The sequence below is a fragment of the Sparus aurata genome, chromosome 21 (genome assembly GCF_900880675.1).
Source record: "Sparus aurata chromosome 21, fSpaAur1.1, whole genome shotgun sequence".
In the NCBI taxonomy this organism is placed as follows: domain Eukaryota; kingdom Metazoa; phylum Chordata; class Actinopteri; order Spariformes; family Sparidae; genus Sparus; species Sparus aurata.
In genome coordinates this window covers 2716392-2729225 of record NC_044207.1, presented here as the reverse complement: position 1 = coordinate 2729225, position 12834 = coordinate 2716392, and the positions used below count along the sequence as shown (strand labels likewise).

The 12834-nt window shown below is 42.0% G+C and overlaps 2 protein-coding genes across 3 annotated transcripts in view; one reads left to right on the top strand and one right to left on the bottom strand.

The window, feature by feature from the left end:
- The window catches only part of blvra (biliverdin reductase A), a 38308-nt gene extending 28847 nt beyond the window's left edge, over window positions 1-9461 (bottom strand). The window contains exons 1-3 of one of the 2 annotated variants that reach the window (XM_030403364.1): window positions 9311-9461; window positions 2926-3045; window positions 989-1108 (exon numbers count right to left, since the gene is read on the bottom strand). In XM_030403364.1, coding sequence (XP_030259224.1) covers window positions 989-1108; window positions 2926-3044 — 239 coding nt within the window. In that variant the 5' untranslated portion in view covers window position 3045; window positions 9311-9461. Of the gene's footprint in view, window positions 1-988; window positions 1109-2925; window positions 3046-3580; window positions 3745-9310 lie in introns of those variants that run through there. The other variant, XM_030403363.1, reaches the window with a different exon arrangement.
- coa1 (cytochrome C oxidase assembly factor 1) overlaps window positions 9194-12834 on the top strand; it is a 55737-nt gene continuing 52096 nt past the window's right edge. Inside the window, exon 1 of the mRNA XM_030403368.1 lies at window positions 9194-9324. The gene's annotated coding sequence lies outside the window, so the exon portion shown is untranslated. The remainder of the gene's footprint in view (window positions 9325-12834) is intronic.

Below are 12834 nucleotides of genomic sequence, written 5' to 3'. Positions count from 1 at the left end.
GAGGTTGTGTTCTCACTGTGATCAGGGAGCAGTAGAGACAGAGCTGCACTTCCTTACTCACTGCAACAAATATGAAGGTCTCAGAGACCAATATTTTACAAAAATAATCAAAATATTTCCAGTTTTCCTCAATCTAAGTGACCCAGAGAGACTTCCGGTCCTGCTGGGAGAGAGGGAGGACTGCTGTAGACTGGCAGCGAGATATGTAGCAGCCTGCCATGAGCTCCGTCACTCTGTGAGCCCCCCGGCACACATGGCTGATTAGCTAATAATCAACCTGTTATATATATTTATGTCCGATGTTACTCTTACCTACCTTCCATAGCCCCTCTTGTTCTCCATGCCCTTTTCTTTTACTATTGTTTATTTATTATTGTTTATTATTGTTTAATATTGTTTTATTCTTTATTATTTTTTATTTTGTCTATTTATGTTCATTATTACCGTTATAACTTGTATTAAGATGCTTTGGCAACATTGTATTGTATACAGTCATGCCAAGAAAGCCACTTGAATTGAAATTAAATTGAATTGAAATTGAGAGACAGAGTTTTTCCAGTGACCTGCAGAAGTTAGACAGAAACTAGTTAGCAGTTTCCAGGAAACATACATTAAATACATTAGCAATAATTAATTAGCTAATTTCCAGACCTGTCAGTTTTACCTGCCTCATCTTTGTCAGCATGTTGTGTGTCAGTATAGAGCCGATACGCTGTCGCTCAGTCTGTTGCTTAGCTTTGCTTGTTATTATGAAGTGAGCAATGTGAGCTGTCTGAGTACAATATGTGCTAAAATGTAGCAGATATTTTAGAATGAAGTCTGTGTATTGCAGTGTGACGGACTCTTTGACTGTCAGCAGAATCAAAACTGTTGGATTCACTTTCTAGGACCAGTGGACCAACACCGTTCTAGATTCTTTTACTAGCTTTTCACATGCAACATTGAACGAGTGCAGAGATTTTTTGTAGTCGTCTGTCTCACACAATACCTGACGTTGTTCTCATGCAACACATTCTCTGTGCAGATGAACGCCACATGGATGTCTTCTCTGCTTACAGCCTCTTCTACTGATATCTGACTCACTCCCTGCTGAGGCTCAAGGCTTCTCCTGTTGACAGAAACATATGTTAGGACGACAGTGATGAGAATGCTGCTTCAATCACAGACACTCTCAATGCCTGCAGCTGTGATGATGTAGTGAAAAAAAACTAAAATGTCAGATAGGGTTGACATCTCTGTAGGTACAAGATGTTAGAACAAAATGCATTTTGGTGCAGTGTAGGGTTTGTGTGTGTGTGGGGGGGGTTAACTTTTCCCATTTGTAGTTACTTTCAAGTGTTATTTTTACCCCCTGACTGCTGTTTTTAAATGACTAAGTGAATGATTGGTCATTGACTTGTCAGTAGAGATTAATCATGACAGAATCATCACCCTCTCACAGAGACTGAGGTGACACTTCTCCCTTTCAATCCAACAGTCTTGTGACACTCTTGATCTCAGCTCAGCACAGCTTCCCTGCTGATTTAACATTTCCCTCATTAAGCTTCTTAACTTCAATACATCCATTTCAATCACGGCTAAACATTACACACCCTTTTATAGTACTTACGGCAAAGTTATTACTTATATTTCTATTGTAATCATGAAAGAATCTGTGAAGAACAGTAGATTGTTTTGGGCTGTCACCTCGTTCTCTTTCTTGTGTTCTGTCTGTTTGAGCCAGTGAATGGCCTTGTACTGCCATCTAGCGGCCAGTCTTGGCGAGGGTAGGAAGTTATAAAAGGGAGGAGACTATGAGCCCTGTAAGCTCACCTGTGCGCCTCTTCACCTGTGCGCATCTCCATTACCGTCTCCTTTGTTTCCGCTGGGTTGGTGCGGCGTCTGTGCTGCCGAGTTGTTCCTTTGTTTGGAAAATGTGTGGATCTCTAAGTAAGTTTGCCTTTGAACAATTTAATGTAATCACGTACTCTCTTTATGTTGATTAGGTTGCTGTGATCTGTCCTAAGTTTGTCTTATTGTTATTAGGAGGAATATGGTTATCCAAAAGGCACCTTCAACATAACATATGATTAGCTCCCTTGGTTTAGTGGAACGAGGTATGTGTAACTCGAATATGGGCCTTTTTTTTATCCTCGAGTTTAATAATGACTGTAAACGTTTTTCAATGAATGTATCTTTTATTTTTTTATTGAAAGTGGGTTTAGAAATTGTAAGTGAAATGTTCATGTATTTTATCTAATCTCTTTCTTTTTCTTTCTGTACTTCTTTTCCGTAGTTTGCACGGTGCTACAGCAACAATAAAATGTAAGCACCTGTCATGAATCTCTCCGCCTCATTTGCTGGCGCCAAGGGTCCGCTACAGAATCATTACATGTACAATGCAGTACGCAGAGCTTTGATATATTTCAGAATCATTTCAGGACTATGTATAATGTATGGATCTCAACTGTGTGTGTGTGTGTGTGCACGTGTGTGTGTACTTTAAAAATGAATCAGGAAATCAATGTGGGACTGTATGATATTGTGCTGGACAGCTGTTTCCAGACACTAACAAGGATATTCATGATTATCCTGATAATGGAAATTCACCACAATCAAAAGATTTGTATCTCGTATGCATTAAATCTCATACCGATGCCTCTCTCTGCTGGGGAAGGTAGTGTTATATGTTGTGGACACAGGCCTGTAGCCTATAGGCTGTCAATAGGTCAGGCAAAATTATATGTGAACGTTTATGTGCGCACAGACACTAAAATAAAGAAATCAAGCACACATAAAGGACATATGCTTCATTTAGGCACACTCTCCATTTATTCTATATGACTTCACACTCAAATGCAGACAGATGTGACAGTCAGTCACTTACACTGCCCTCACTTGTTGCTTCAGGGCACATTGCTACATGCTGGGCAGCCTGTGTGTTACCTGGAGATGAATCCTCTGACAGCGAGTTTCTCTGCAGGACTGCCAGGCAGCGGAGACAGCATGTCTCTAATCCTCACCCAGCCGGCTGTGCCGATGCCTACCACCACTGCTCCAAACATACTGACACACAAAGAGAGAAGGTTCTGGGTCAGTCAGTGAGCTTATTTCTATTAAGGGCATTACATGTTGTAGCACAGACGCAGACATTTATTACAGAACTTGTCCACGTTATTAATAACATGCAGGTTAAACACAGCAGAGCAGGTAACATCAGAATCCCCTGTCGCTGCTCATTTCCTTTAGAATGATCCGATTTCATCTTTACTGACACTAAAACGCTTCCTGTCCTGAGAGGAGGAGGTCTGCAGACCAGCTACAACAGAGGTTACACAATAAAAGGACGGGATGATGTCCGGGGCTGAGCTGGGTCACACTGTGAAGATGTGCTGTTGGGCCCGCTAACAATGAGTCAGTGAGAGCTGACACACCTACTGAGCGCCGTCAGGACATCTACTAAGGTCCTTCATGGCATCAAAACCGAACACAACCTGACATCATCGTCCGTGTACAGCCGGTTCAGTGCCGATATGGACGGACACACACAGTCGGAGGCTGCACCCAGACACCATTAACAGACATGTCGCTGCCGTCTTACCCGCTCTGATTCAGCTCTTCACCGACCCAAACGAGGAGCTGTCGTGCTTTCCTTGTCCGGATGACATAAGAGGTAGAGCTGTCGACGACCCGCTCTTCTGTCCGCCTGTTACCGAACCAGCGCCGCAGCCACGACACGAGGAGCGCTTGTTCTGCTGCAGCTGTCTGCTTGTGGGAGAGGGGCGGAGCTGTGCTTACTCAGTCCTTTTAAATGTTGTATTGCCTTTCTGTTGAGCGGTGTGGCTTCCATGAAAGTGGAAGTTATTGTTTAGGATGCTTGAAAACTAATGACACCTGGTGCACCTGCCAGAAGCAGCAAAAATGTACCAGCTGAAGTGGGTTTTAGGATTGGGTGTGGCAAAATGGCTTAGATCCCCATACACATTTCACTAAAGCAGCCTTTGCAGTTTATAAATAGAAAAATACTTTTCCATAGAAACCAAAGAAGTAAATTGTAATAATTTTTTTAGCGCCATAATCTCTTTTAGGCCATTCACATGTCAACATTTTGAGGAAACTGGTATCATCGCTACAAGCTGTGTTTGTATTTGTGTCACAATTGGTGGTTAACATAGAGAAACAATGAGCAGAGCAGAACATTCAATAAAAATAGGTAGGAAAGTAAGTTATCTGTACAACAATCTGTTCTTTTACTGAGATATTATGGCAGGGTAAACAGTGATGCAGGTAATATCATTAATTTATTAGCATCTGTCCATATTATACTAGCTTCACAACATCTTTGGGAGATAAATATGCAGTGCATGGCAAACTTCATTAGCAGTTAAATCGCTACTAAAGTTATTTTTTTCAGAATCAGTTTGAGACACACCCATGGAATCCTCCAGGCTGTAATGCCGAGATAAGATAATTTCAACTGCCCCCTCTCGTTTGTTCAAATGAGGCTGAACTCTATCGGTGCACTGTAAGCCCAAAAACCCAGACACAAGAGCGGTTTGTTACTACAGGCCATCACTCTGATAAACAGTTAACATCAGCCACAGAAACATCCATTTCACAACTGAACGCAATCTGTAGCCACAATTATCATTTATATAGTTTAAATACACGTTGGCTTTTAACCAGCAAAAACATGGGTTGGAAATGTTTATCATTTAGCCTCTTAGAACCTTTTGTTGGTTACAGAGATGATCATGACATCTGACCCTTTCGCTGGTCGGCCATGTATCTACGAATTAGCTAATCTAGGATGTTCATTTAACTTAACTTCCAAGTCGATTCTCATGCCATCAAAACAGTGACTTGAGTTAATTTGAGTCCACACACACACACACACACACACACACCAGTTGGTGTCTGCCACATTAACTGGCATTTCTTATCATTTTACTGCTGAATACACAGTCCAGACCTGGGGCAGAAGCATGTGTGTGGTCAGTGAAACAAGGCTCAAATTCCATAGTCATGTGGATTAATTCAGTCCACAAGGGGCCTCAGGTAGACTCTCTGCAGACTTAATGTTACCAGTACAATGAGAGGGTAGTCAAGAAGTCATCAAAGATCCCTGAATAGATCTATAGTTTTGTGTCCTCTATCATTCAAATTTAACCAGGCCACCAGCTGATGAGTATGTTTGGTTATTGATACTACGTGATGGAGTTTTCTTCTGTCACTTATGATGCACATTTCTGCCATGTAAAAAATCAGGCTTGATCGTTTGAACAGGAGATGGCTCTACAGAGCCGACAGAGGAGCAAGCGGAGGTGGTGTGACTGAAGGCGGAAGCGTGGCTGCCAGGGAGGACTAACAGCTAAGCTAAAAGCTAACCCCTATAAAACCCCACTTCCATCTATCTTCCTCTCAAACGTTCGTTCCCTGGAGAAAAAAATAGATCATCTGCAGCTGGATTTAACAAGTAAATGGGAGATGAGGAACTGTTGTGCAATAATTCTGACAGAGACATGGCTAAACTCACCACCCCAGACAATGCTGTCAGATTCGAGGGACTGGCTACATTTTGTGCTGACAGGAGCTGCGTACTCAGCTGTAAATCCTGAGAGGATGGTCTGTGTATTTACATCAACAACAACTGGATTATAAATGCTAAGTTTGTCTCAAGCCATTGCTCACCGGACATTGAGCTTTTGAATATAAACTGCATTTTTTTCTGATTTTTTATCTGTAGAGCCCCCACAGATGAAGATTCAAAAATCAGCTTTGATCGTACTGTGTGTGGTGTGCTCCGATATTCTCAGCACAGGACACCACACACTGTACACACTGTCTCACGGCCAATCTAGAGTCTAGTCCTCTGAGCCAGAAATATCGTGTGATCAAACATGATCTACAGTAACCAATGGCAACAACCCCAGCGTCAACGGGCTCTTCATAAACGGAAAAGAGCACAGACTGTATATAAAAAAGAGTAAATAAACGTTTGAAACCATGAAAGACATAGAAGAGGGAATGATGGTGGTCCTCAGACTATTGCTGTCCCATTAAAAACATTAAAATGGCTAATTCAAACCCCCTCATAGGAAAAGGTAGATCCCACTGCTGTTTTTATTTACGTCCGCTTCCGTGTTCCTCATCCAGCTGGTTGCCTATGTTGCGTTTCACGTCACATTTCATGGAGTAGTGACTCTGGAGTCGTCGGCTTTCCCCACACATGAAGATTTTTCGTCGTAAATATTGAACAAGTTTAACATTTACGATTGTCGGCCGCGACCCGTTTCCGAGCAAATTATCGGGACAAATTGACTCTTAACACACCACAGACCACAGGATAATCGTATAGGATAATCTTATTAGACAGAGGATAATCTTCCATGGTCAGGAAGGGCTAAAATCGGAGCAAAATCAGCCCGATTATCGTTATGTGTGTACCCCCTTTAGTTTCCATCACTGCTGTGTATGTGTCTCCCAGCACTGACACTAAAGAGGCCATGAAAGTTATCTACTATCAGTGAGTTGCAATCTACTCACACCAACATGAAGTCAGTTCTCCCACATTTCCACCATGTGGATTGTGCAACCAGGGGAGTAAATACATTAGACATTGCTTACACCTCCATGAAAGATGCATTCAGAGCAGCCCCCCGCCCCATCTTGGCTCTTCAGACTATGTATCTGTTATGCTAATTCCATAAGCCCCTGCTGATCAGAGGAAAACCTACAGTGAGGCAGGTGAGGGTGTGGTCTGAGGGGGCTATGGAGGCACTACAGGACTGTTTTGAGAGCACTGACTGGGATATGTTCAAAGCAGCTGCCACTTACAATGATCACATCAACATAGATGAGTATGCCATGTCTGTGTCAGCCTACATTAGCAAATGCACAGAGGACATCAGCGCTAGCAAATCCATCTCCACCCTGGCCAACCTATACCTCCTGGATGACTGATGAAGTATACAAAATGCTAAAGGCATGGAACTCAGCATTCAAGTCTGGTGATGAGATGGCACTGGGAACAGCAAGAGCCAACTTGAACCGTGCCATCAGACTAGCAAAGTGAGCTCAAAGTCGAAAAACCCCAGACTTTTTCCTTGATCAACATCAGGGATATGTGGCAAGGCATATGGACTATCACCATCTACAGGTTTGCCCCTCCTGCGTGTGATGATGATGTGGACTTCCTAAATGAACTAAATAACTTCTTTGGGAGGTTTAGGCACTGAACAATTCTCCTCCTGTGAAATCTGTTCCCCACCAGGATGAAAAGGCACTCTGCCTTGACATAGCTGAGGTGAGAAGGTCTCTGAGGAGTGTCAACTCTCGCAAGGCTCCAGGCCCTGATAAGATAACTGGGCGGGTGCTCAGGGAATGTGCAGATCAGCTGGCTTGTGTCCTAACAGACATTTTTAACACCTCACTGGATCAAGCCAAAGTCCCGTCATGTTTCAAAACTGCCATCATCATCCCAGTGCCAAAGAAACCTCAAATCACATCACTCAATGACCGACCCATCGCACTCACTCCTATTATGATTAAGTGCTTTGAAAGGCTGGTAAAGGAGCACATCACCTCCAGATTCCCTGCCATGTTTGACCCCTTCCAGTTCGCCTACCGGCCAAACCGCTCCAATAAGGATGCCATCTCCAACGTTCTTCACTTGAGCCTTGCACACCTGGAGGTGAAAAACACTCATGTTCAGATGCTGTTCCTGGACTTAGTTCAGCATTTTATACCATCATTCCACAGCATCTGGTAGACAAACTGGGACCCCTGGGCTTCAGCACCCCCCTGTGCAACTGGCTACTAGACTTCCTCACTGAAAGACCACAGTCAGTGCAGGTCGGTCAGAATACCTCCAGTGTAATCACCCTCAAGGCTGTGTCCTGAGCCCCCTGCTATTCACTCTGATGACTAAAGACTTTGTCCCAAGGGCTACCACCAACCACATGTGAAGTTGTCAGACGACACAACAATGGGTGGGCCTCACCAGGGATGACCATGACCTGGCTTACAGGGATGAGGTGGTCCTGAACGTGGACAAAACTGACTTCAGGAAGAAGCAGCCCAGCCACACTCCACTTCTCATCAACAACACAGCTGTGAAGGTGGTCAGCAGCACCAAGTTCCTGGGGGTGCACATCACAGACAACCTCACCTGGTCTGTGAAAACTGCAGCACTGGTCAAGAAGGCACAGCAACGTCTGCACTTCCTGCAAAGGATGAGGAGAGCTCTCCTGCCCCTGCACTACCTAATCTCAAAAATGTCACTTTCACTAATCTGCACTTAATTTGTTTCTGTTTTTGATATTTTTTTATTCTTATTGTGGTATATTTTTGATATACTTTCATATTTTAATTATATGCTGAGCCCCTGAAACAAAATTTCACTGTCCGTCAGCAAGGAAAGAGACAATTAGGAGCTAAACAGACTTCTTCTGTTCCAGCTAACAGTCAGGATCCTCTGATACGACTGCTAGATTCGTCACTTCCAACTTAACACAGGCCAACTTTGTAAGCCTGTATAAACATTGAATTACACTGATAACATTTTCCTCTTCAGCACTTGCATAATTTAGGAAATTAAATACAAATAATAAATAATATTGCTCTAAAACTGTTCCAAATCACAAGTTACAGCAAACATTTTCCTCGAAATGCACAAGTTTATTTTAAATCATACAATTATGTTACAGCAGTAACACACTGCAGCAATAGAGTGGTGTAGCCTGTAGTCCTAAAACCAGAAACCAGTTAGCATTTTTCAGTGAAATGTGTGAAATAAGGTATCACAGGCTGAACATTTTGAAATGTTTTGTTCTGCCACACAAAATACATCATCAAATGTCCCAAAGTTTAATTATAAAGCTCACCTAGTTCCCTTCCCTCTGTGGGATTATTGAATTGAAATATTACAGAAAATGCGAAAAAAGTTTATGGTCCTTTCAGCTTGTGTTCATCAAGATTATCTTCACATATGAACACCACTTCGTGATGTTTGAAGCGTAAATCAAATGTGTGGCAGTAAAAAGCTGATGTTAGGTTCAACAGACTTTCAGACTTTGGGACTGCTAACATGCTAAAACTACAGACTACAGACTACACCCTGCAGTTGCAGTTCTGTTTTTTTTAATAATTTCCCCCTGGGATTATTAAATTATTTCTGATTCTGATTCTGATTCTGATTGACGCCGTTTGTCAGACCGGGACACGCCGCAGAGTGAATAGAGCGCACCCACACCCAATTGGCGACAGGCTGTGTGACGTTTACGGATGTAAACGAAGAAGAGTCGTCTCACTGTGTGGTCTTGGGTCTTACCGGTGAACAACGAGGTGAGAATGTCTTCAGACTTTTGTAAGGCCCCCACACACCGCCCAGGCGCCCAACTGCGTTCTCCGACCACTCTCCTACCACTCTGTTGCCTCTTGTCTGACCCGTTCGGCAGAAAATTTGCAATGAACACACCGCTTCGACGTGCTGCCAGCGCCACAGTAGTGTGTACGTTCTGCGCATGCGCGAGATGCAATAAGCGGGTGGCACCATAGCATAGTTGCCAACTCTCCCGATTCACGCGGGAGACTCCCGATTTTTAACCCTATCTCCCTCGACGCTCCCGGTCAGTAATTTCTCCTGTTAATCTCCCGATTTTACATTAAAGGAAACAAGTAAGATTGTGTCCCTATATTTGTTGCAGTATCTGGCAACCCTGGCCTGCCTGTGCGGATGAGCAGGTGTGTGATTGTTCCTGATAAATCCCGCAATCCGGCTTTTCCGACCTTTTTTTGGGGGGGGGGGGGGTGCGATGCGCAAGGCACCGTCGGTCGGGTATTGATAAACATAATGACATTTGATTTTGATGATGACGTGATTTTTGTCGGTTTAATATCACGAGCGAATGGGGAATTTAAGTTGCACACAGTGAAAGCACCACACCCCAAGTTATCTTGAAATCGATTATTATTGTCATTACTGCTATTTGTACCGTTGAAGTTGAGTGACTGAAATCCTCGTCATCCTGTTCAAAGGCTGCAACAGGCGACTCATCGAACCGGGGTGAAGTTAGTTTCAGTTTGGATATTCTGTGGATATCTACTCGGGTCCAGCTGAGACTTTACTGAGGTTCTCCCAGTGTCAGCAGCAGGAGGACGGTCAGCTCACCTCTCAGAGCCTCGCGCTGAATCACTGAGACTGATTTAGGGACCGTCATTAAATTACTTAGCATAAATATATTAATACAAAGTAACTGCTGTTTTTTAGAATATCTTTCATGTCATGTGACCCAGTGACTCCAAACCAGCTGCAGATTGTATCAGTAAACTGGACGAGTAAGACACCTATTGTTATTGTATTTTAGTGCTTCCTCTATTTAATATGAATATTAATATGCAGAAATTATGATGAATTATGATGATAAATATTATGAATTATTTCTCAATAGCTTCCATAGCATGTGGCTCACTGACTTCTGAAATGCTCAGGATGTTAACATATTTTCAAGCAGCAATGTCAGCTTCTACACTATTTTGTCTCATGTCTTAGATTCTGATTCTGAAATTCTGAAAATGATTTTCTTTTCAAAAATCTCACGAGTAGGTGAGATTTAAAGGGTCATTTTTAAAAAAAATTTCCGGGGGGGGGCATGCCCCCAGACCCCCCTAGTGTTGCTAGGTTATCAACTCAGAGCACAGCTGCTATAAAAAAAATTAGGGGAAACACTGTTCTAAGAATTTTGGACATGTGTGGTTTAAAATACAAGGCAAGAAATTATGACAAATAAATCACACACCTGGCGAAGGAAACTTGTTACTTGGGCCGATACACCGATGAAAAAAATCTCCCTATTTTTCACAACCCAATGTTGGCAAGTATGCCATAGACATATATACATAGACGCCTCATTGAGCGGGTTGGCCCGCTGCTGCGATACGTCAACGTCGCCGCCATATTGGAGGAGGCAGATCCGCCCCGTGAACTACTACGAGTCAATGGAGTGAACTTTATAAAGCTCCTTCTACAAAGTGCTATAAGTTAATGTGTCTCATTTACACATTCACACACATACGGATATATTCAGGAAACAGAGAGGAACCAAAAACAACGTCTGTAACGTTCTCTGAGGATTATAAATGTTAGCTAATCCTCATATGTTCAGTATACAGGTCGGCACCAAACCATTTTATAATGTTTTTATGAGTGTTTACAGCTGCTAATGTATGTTACGCTGTTACTGTGATGATACGTGACAGTTAAATATTTAATCTGTCCACAATAACCACATCCTGACATGCAAATGTGGCATCTGTGTGAATCAAAAACACCGTCATTTTATAAATACAGTGATTTTTGACTAATAATATCATGGCGACAAAAATAAAGTCTGCAAATCAAGATGAGAAACTGCAACAGCAGTGAAGAGATACACACCATGACAAATATGGTATAAAATAACATTTCATGGTAAAAAAAAAAGTGAAGTATCAGCAGGCTACTATTATAAATATGCACCATATATAGTTTTCAACATTATTATTAGTGAAATCATAGTAGTAGTATTTTCTGCATAGTCTTGACTTTGAATGGGAGCAGCTGTAACGCTTGAATTTCCCATCGGGGATCAATAAAGTATTTCTGATTCTGATTCGTATATTATGCAGTCAGTTGTCCATATAAAGTTAAATTAGATTAACCAAGCTGACAGTATGGCGGACAGATGTCTCATTTGCATGTCAGGATGTGGTTATTATGGACAGATTGAATATTTAACTGTCACGTATCATCACAGTAACAGCGTTACATACATTAGCAGCTGTAAACACTCATAAAAACATTATAAAATGGTTTGGTGCCGACCTGTATACTGAACATATGAGGATTAGCTAACATTTATAATCCTCAGAGAACGTTACAGACGTTGTTTTTGGTTCCTCTCTGTTTCCTGAATATATCCGTATGTGTGTGAATGTGTAAATGAGACATATTAACTCATAGCACTTTGTAGAAGGAGCTTTATAAAGTTCACTCCATTGACTCGTATTAGTTCACGGGGCGGATCTGCCTCCTCCAATATGGCGGCGACGTCGACGTACGGTCCAGTGCTCAATGAGGCGTCTATGTATATATGTCTATGGGTGGCACTATTAGGCAGGAACACACCGGCCCAACCGTTGGACGTCCGAAGCGTTTGGGGAGGCTCGGAGGAGGAAGGGAACAAATATAGTCTAGTGGAAACCCCTATATGGCCCATACTAAACCCAGAAATGTTGTTTCCTATGAACTTTTATTATTAAAATGTCATCTATAGGTTTAGCAAATGAGATTAAGCTTGGTTGCTAAAAGTTGCATGTTGGGCAACATGAGTAATTGGCATAATGAGCTAATTAAGGGGAGACACTATAGGTGAAGAATAGGGACATTTTTTTTAACTAATATATATGACCATGAAACTTCCCCAGTTGATTACTTACATTATTTATGGAGTGATAAAAAGAGATATCCAAAATTCCCTCTTTAAAATACCTTTGGCTATAATATGTCAACAAAATGAAACAAGAAAACTCATAATATAAAAATTATTTGTCTTAATGTAAGTAATCAACTGGGGAAGTTTCATGGTCATATATATTAGTTAAAAAAAAATGTCCCTATTCTTCACCTGTAGTATCTCCCCTTAATTAGCTCATTATGCCAATTACGCAAATTGCCCAACATGAAACTCTTGAATTTCATCCACTAGGCCTAAAGATTTCAATCATAAAAGTTTATAGGAAACACAATTTCTGGGTCCAAGAAATTTCCAGTAGACTAATATGTTTGGTGTGTTCAGCTGCGTCGGAAGCTTTCGG